Below are 6879 nucleotides of genomic sequence, written 5' to 3' on the forward strand. Positions count from 1 at the left end.
CGAGTTAAGTAGGATTATACAAATAATAAATTTTTTACATAATTGAGTAACAAATTTTTATGCATTATGAGATTTCTGAGATTTCTTTTAACGAAGATTTTTATTATTGTCTATACAAGAATATAATATTAAAAAATATTAATATGATAATTATTATTTACACATTATTTGGATATTTATTCATGGACGGATAAACATGATTTCTTGTATAAAAAAATTCTTAAAAAATCATTTGTTCATAATATCATAAAGTCTAAATAATTTAGAAAAACAATATTAATTTATATAAAAGTTTATATGTTATACTTTTATAATAAATTATTTTCAAGAGAAAAGTGGCAAACTCTTCTTTTTTGCAAAAATAACATTGATTTGTATAGGCACCCTTGTCTACAAAATGGTTCTGCTTAGTACTTAAGTACTTCCAGTACTTATTTTATTTTTCTAATAAAATGTATTTGTACCACTTTTCCATTAAGTTTTCTATTACTTTTATTCTTAAAAGAACAAGTACTTGTTAAAAGTATTGAGATTTCACTTCATATTTCACATTCATATTCATATCAACATTACCATACCAATGTCATAAATATTTTATGAAAATCATCTACTGTCCATTTAATGTAAAACTTACTAAATATTACAATAAACTGTATTTTGTTCAAGTGAGCTCTTTAACTTTAATGTGTTATGTTATTTGTAAAAGTTTTGGATATGATTAATATTGTCTAGCAATGTTAGATCTGGTTAGAAAATAATTAAATAATAATGGTATCATAATTTGCAAATATTTCTCAACAAATTAATGATTTGAAAACAGCAAATTATACTGGTCAATTTCTATCTTTTCATAAAAATATTTCATACACACGCGCGCGCATACACACATACGTATTCTCTCTCTCTCTCTCTCTCTCTCTCTTTCTCTCTCTTTCTCTCGCGTTCAATTTCTTACTAACAGTTTAGTAAATCTGTGATATATCAAAAGTATCTTATACTCATACTATATGTATTCTATACTATATGTATACTATATGTATTCATAAATTCTCAATAATAATAACAATGATATACCTAAAGCAGCATCCAAAATTTTATTACCAGCACTGCTTCTGAAAGCAGCTGCGTCGCCCATTTGGAATGTATGAGTTGGACTCGACATTCGTCCATCTCCTCCATTGCTAAATGCAAGTACACGTAAATGATATGCCTTTCCAGGGCTGAGATTTGTGATATAAGCTTCTAATTTCGAGCCACCTGGTATAATAGTATCATTCGCGGTGCTCATATCTTGGTCTAGCTCCCAAACACGTATTTTATAGCCTATTAATGGTTCTTCTTCTAAACTTGGTTGTACATAACGCCAAACAACCCGAACTGTTGAAGGATTTACTCCATATACATTGACAGAAGATGGTGGTTTTTGCGGTGCTTTACGGAAAGTTCTTTCTAAATATCGTTCACTTTCAGGACCCTCTCCCGCAGAATTATACGCCATGACTTTAACATAATAATAAGTATCAGGTTGCAAACCAACTACAAGAGCCCAAGGTCTTGCACTTCGAGATAAGTAATATACTGCATCTTCCTCTTTATTACTTTCTTTCCAATACTTTATTCTATGGCCTATTAATTTGCCCCGTATTCTTTCACGTGTCTGTTCAATTGGCAACCAACTAACTTTTAAGCTAGTACTATTGTAGCCATGTGCTATAACTTGCTGTGGAGCTACTTGGGGCATATCTTCAGCACTAAATATCGTAACTGCATTAGAAATTGGTCCAAAACCTAATGCATTAGCAGCTTGGACTTTAACTTCGTATTCTGTGTAATAATATTGTTGTTGTATCTGAACAACACTTCTCCCGGCATTACCATAGTCTTTCAAAGATAATGACTGAAACTCGGTTTCGTGATACTTTTGACGCCAAAAAACTTTGTAGTAGATTCCTGGACCATTTTGTTCAGATGATGGTAAAGGATCCCATGTTATTGTAAGATCTCCGATTTTACCTCCTCCTCCGCCTATGTTAGATGGAACTTTTGTTGGTTTATCAGATGGTGTACTGTACTGTGGGGAGGGTGATGATGGTAAACTGTATCCTAATTCATTAAAAGCAGATACACAGAACTCATATGTAGTATAAGGATTTAAAACATTCTCCAAATAAGCCTCTTTTCTACCATTATATCTATCTACTTCAACAGCAGTTATATCTGAAATAACATTTACATTATATACGTTTTTATTGAAAAAATCTATGTGATCAAAAACCATAAATAATTTTATTATACATACTTTCTATAATATTAGACCATGTGTGATTCCAATTTGTTCTTGCGCTTACAGTATACATAGTAATAGGTTTACCATTAAAAGCACCATCAGTCCAACGTAAAGTCGTAGAAGTTTTTACAATATTTACAACTTGTACACCACCAGGTGGTCCTGGTGGTCCCTCTATTGTAACTGTCGTTTTACTAGAAATTTCGCCTACTGCACTTTTAATTATGCATTGATATTCTCCTGCTTCTGCGAATGTAGCGTTTATTATATTAAGTTCTTCTCCATCAATATGCAATCTAGGATTATTTATTAAATCCTCGTCTCTGATACGTAAACCATTATGTTTCCAAATATAAGCTACGTCTAGCATTTCATCAACTACTTCCCCCATGCAACGCAGTGTTTGATTTTGCATCACTGCACTTGTAACGTGTTGTGGTAACTTTTCAATAAATTGTGGACCACCTTTGATTTAATAAAAATCGATACCTTAAATACAATTCAGTAAAACTATAGTTGTATCGAATGTTCGTGAAATCATAGAATCGTGAAATTCCGTTATCAGAAAGGAGTTCAGTAAGTTTAAAATATAAAGTAACATTTTTTTATTTGGAGCTCTATTTCCGAGAAAATTGATTTTGAAAATTCGTCAAGTATGTCTGGTTTGATTTAATCTACATTCGATTTCATGAACACTCGTATGTAATGAAGTATATTGTCTTACGTAATACTATTAATCGTCCACGAGTGTCATCGCTTCCATATTGATTTGTTGCAGTGCAAATGTATGTGCCTTCATCATCCCTTGATACTGGGCTAATTATTAGATTACCAGTTTCTAAAATTTTACGTCTGCCACCAGAACCAATTACATTTCCATCTTTCTTCCAGACAAATTTTGGTCTAGGTGCAGCTTCAGGATTACAGAATATTGTGACATTGCCTTTTTCTGCTGCGTAAGTCTCGGGTTCCATAGGCCGTTTTTTAAAAGATGGTTTTAATGCTAAAATTTCGGAATGATATTTAAAAATAATAATTTTTGAATATGAGTCTTTTTTTAAAAGTTACGCGCACATTTCATTTCTATTGAAACTATATATCTAAATAACAACTTACATAAAATTCGAAGTTGTGCAGATGAATACTTTGTTTTTAACTGATTTCTTGCACGACATTGATACATAGCTTGATCTCGCTCTGGATCTAAATATTTTATACTTAAGACATTATCTTGTATAGAATATCGATCTCTATCTTGTGAAGGAAGTGTTTCCATATTTAAGATTTCACCATTTCTAAACCAACTATAAGAAACATCTGGTATTCCAAATGCTTCACAAGTCCAAGTTAACTCTCCTCTATTATCCATATGTTTATCTACTAATGGAATTGTAAAATTCGGAGCTGCTTGAATAGTTAGTCTTACAGAATTTTCAATCGCTGATCTGTCATTATAAACTCTACAAGTGTATTCTCCTTGATCATCAACATGTACTTTTGGAATTATTAATACTCGATTATAACTAGTTGTGTATGATCCACGTGGCAATGATGCACCTCTTCTTGTCCAATTGTATGATGGAATTGGGCTGTGTTAAATTGAAAAATGTATTATGTAATAAAATCATATACTATTTCACACAATAATAACAATTTACTGATTTAAATATTTTAAATTACTGGATGATATAGTAAATTTATTTTGAGATACAATTAAACTTACTATCCAAATGCAACACATTCAAGTCTAACTTCCACTCCTGCAATTGGAGCATCTGGAAATGCCTTTGGAAAATTATCAGAGAACTTTAATTGTTGGAAGGAGGCTGAAAATAAAGAGATTCATCAAAATATAAAATACTGACTGAAAAAATGAAGACAATTAAAGGAATATAATTACAATGTGGGTCAACTCTCAAAGGGAAAAATGGCCCATTACGACCAGTATCAGAAGCAACACTTTGAACATTACAAGAATAATTGCCACGATCAATCATTTCCAGTGCAGAAAAATAAAGTGCTCCATCATGAGAAACAAAAACACGTTTATCTTCTTCCACAAAATTGGGGAAATAGTCACGTGCCCAATAATATTTGACTCCTGGAAAATGTTGTGGTGGATCACAATATACAACTTTACCCCAATTTTGTTCTCCACGTTCTTCTGAACGTTTTAAATTAAATTCCAATATATACCCAAATGACAATTCCACACTTTCAGATATAATTGTACCAAATTTATTGGTTGCTTTACAGTGGTATGAACCTCTGTCTTCTGCCTAAAAACAATAAATTAGTGTTGTGTAAATAACATTTTCTTTTAGTATATAATGATTATAATCCAAGATATTATTTACCTGATCAGGTTCATAAATAATTAAAGTGCCACCACTGACTGTATATCTATTATTATTTAGTGGATCTATTTTTGTTGCAATGAGTCTGTCATTCTCATAATCTTCTTTGAACCATTCATATGTTGGTGCAGGATAACCACCTGCTAAGCAACTCAGTGCAACATCATTGTTTATTTTTCTTTTTGAGAGATCAAATACTTTATCAGTAGGTTGCTTGATAAAATATGGTCCTCTGGGAATTTCACGAGGATTATCAATTTCAATACCATATTGATAAGTACGATCATCATCTACTAAGTTATACAAATTAGAAATTGGTGCTTCACAAATATATAAGAACCTATCTCTACCAGTTACTTTTTCCAGTCCCCATCGTTGTAAATTATTATGATAAGAATACACTAAATAATCTTCTCCAAGTGTATTATCAACTGGTTCAGGTAAAAATGCATTTTCCATATTTAATAATTGAGTATTATCAGCTTCATTTATCCAATTTCCATTCTGATATTTTATACCAGTATACCATTTACGGTGTTGTGGATCTTGCCATAATAAATGATATAATATAAATCCATGTTCTTCTAAGGAATTAATTGTAATAAGATCACTCCGATAAGCTTCACAATTTTTTTTAGCTTCTTGTCTGTCCCTAATAGGACTCTTTATGAAACGGTAACATGATTCTTGAAATTTTATCCAATGTTGTGGACACTGATTTTGTTCTCCATATAAGACATTTTGTGCAAATGTATAACTTGTTACAATAAGAATGTATGTTATAATCTCTGATACACAATACATTATTAATTCAATATAATTGAAAGATTATAAATTTATCAAATTAATGGTAATCTGAAAAAAAACATTACATATTCTATTATAAATAAAATCATTACATATTCTTTTTAAGATCGAATGTAACAAGTGATTAAGTGATTAAACATAATACATCTGTCAATCAAATGACTTTTGTAATATTTGATCTTTTTTATGATAAATACAAATACTATTAAGGAAAATGTGTATTAATTTTTATATTATTAATCATTTCTCACCTTACTTTAATATAATTTATATTAATTATGACAAAAATAATATAAGTAATTTAAGAAAGAAATTAGCCGTTTTGATGAAGAATAATGTTGAAAGAATTTAATTACATTACATAAAAGCATATTATATTTGACCATATAAGCTAGGGAGTGGCACTATAATCTTAAAGTAATTTAATATAATACTTAATGTAGTTTAGACCTTTGCCTTTTAAAACCGTATTACTATTAACTATTTATCACCTTTAATTAGTTTCTATTTATGTATGAAACATTATAAATTGTTATTTAATAATTGTAGAAATTAGCATCTTTACTGTTGACACAACACATGAATAAATGTAAACCTTAATACAATAGATACATGATATCAAAACTATGTTCCAGGAAATTACCATAAATTATAATTTAAAATTTAAAATCAAAATGATACAAAATAAAATGATTTATCACATAAACTTTAATATAATAAATATTTTGTTACACATATATAATTAATTCATACAACACAATAATAGATATCCTATTTTGCTGAGAACAAACCTTTAGTACATACGCTCCGATCTATTACTAATAAGGGTGGGGTCCTTTATCACAGATGAGCAGGGCTATTGCCGATGCAATGTTAAAAAGATCAGCCAAAAAATGGATACAAGAAATAAGAGTCTCCAGCGGCCAACGGTTGAACTATACGCACATTTTTTCTCTAGTACTCTTTGTAGAAGAAACATACATATGCGCTGTGAGCAGGGAAATATTTCAGTTATTAGCGAAGGAAATTTTTCTAGAGATAACATCAAATTGTCAAAATTGTGTCACCTCCTCTAATCACATTCTCTGTTATGTTATGGTCTTGATAAAACATCCAAATTTTGGCGAAAAATTCCTTTGAGAAACAGAAAATTTTAATTTCCGAAATCCTGGGAATCTGATATCAGTTCCTCTAATGTTATGTTCTCCTGATAAAAATACCGCTATTTTTATTTTTATATTCCGCTAAGGAATGCCTCCTTATTTTAAAAGATTTAAACGCTTTGTTTATTTATAAAATAAGATTGTATTATTTATTTCAATTCGCAAGTTTACAATATTTCGAAACGAACCTATTTCCCTCTTACTTCGATGCTGTGTTTACACACATTTCTCTCAGCAAAAGCACCGGTGGAGAAATGTGTGTATA

The 6879-nt window shown here is 30.2% G+C and overlaps 1 protein-coding gene across 3 annotated transcripts; it reads right to left on the reverse strand.

The window, feature by feature from the left end:
- Positions 1–365: 365 nt before the first annotated feature.
- On the reverse strand, positions 366–6656 carry LOC100645501 (contactin). Of its 3 annotated transcripts, XM_012315953.3 has the most exons (9): positions 6519–6656; positions 6243–6439; positions 4645–5499; positions 4188–4566; positions 4011–4113; positions 3404–3876; positions 3012–3290; positions 2300–2752; positions 366–2217 (listed from the first exon to the last, which is right to left on the reverse strand). In XM_012315953.3, exons 3-9 carry the CDS (start codon positions 5446–5448, stop codon positions 1031–1033), a joined length of 3678 nt encoding a protein of 1225 aa, XP_012171343.1. In that variant the 5' UTR covers positions 5449–5499; positions 6243–6439; positions 6519–6656; the 3' UTR covers positions 366–1030. The 3 variants fall into 3 exon arrangements, with proteins under 3 accessions (XP_012171343.1, XP_012171346.1, XP_048267813.1); XM_012315956.3 differs by lacking the exons at positions 6243–6439; positions 6519–6656 and adding an exon at positions 5943–6059; XM_048411856.1 differs by lacking the exons at positions 6243–6439; positions 6519–6656 and adding an exon at positions 5703–6058.
- Positions 6657–6879: the final 223 nt, after the last annotated feature.

Source organism: Bombus terrestris, chromosome 14, assembly GCF_910591885.1.
Source record: "Bombus terrestris chromosome 14, iyBomTerr1.2, whole genome shotgun sequence".
NCBI lineage: Eukaryota > Metazoa > Arthropoda > Insecta > Hymenoptera > Apidae > Bombus > Bombus terrestris.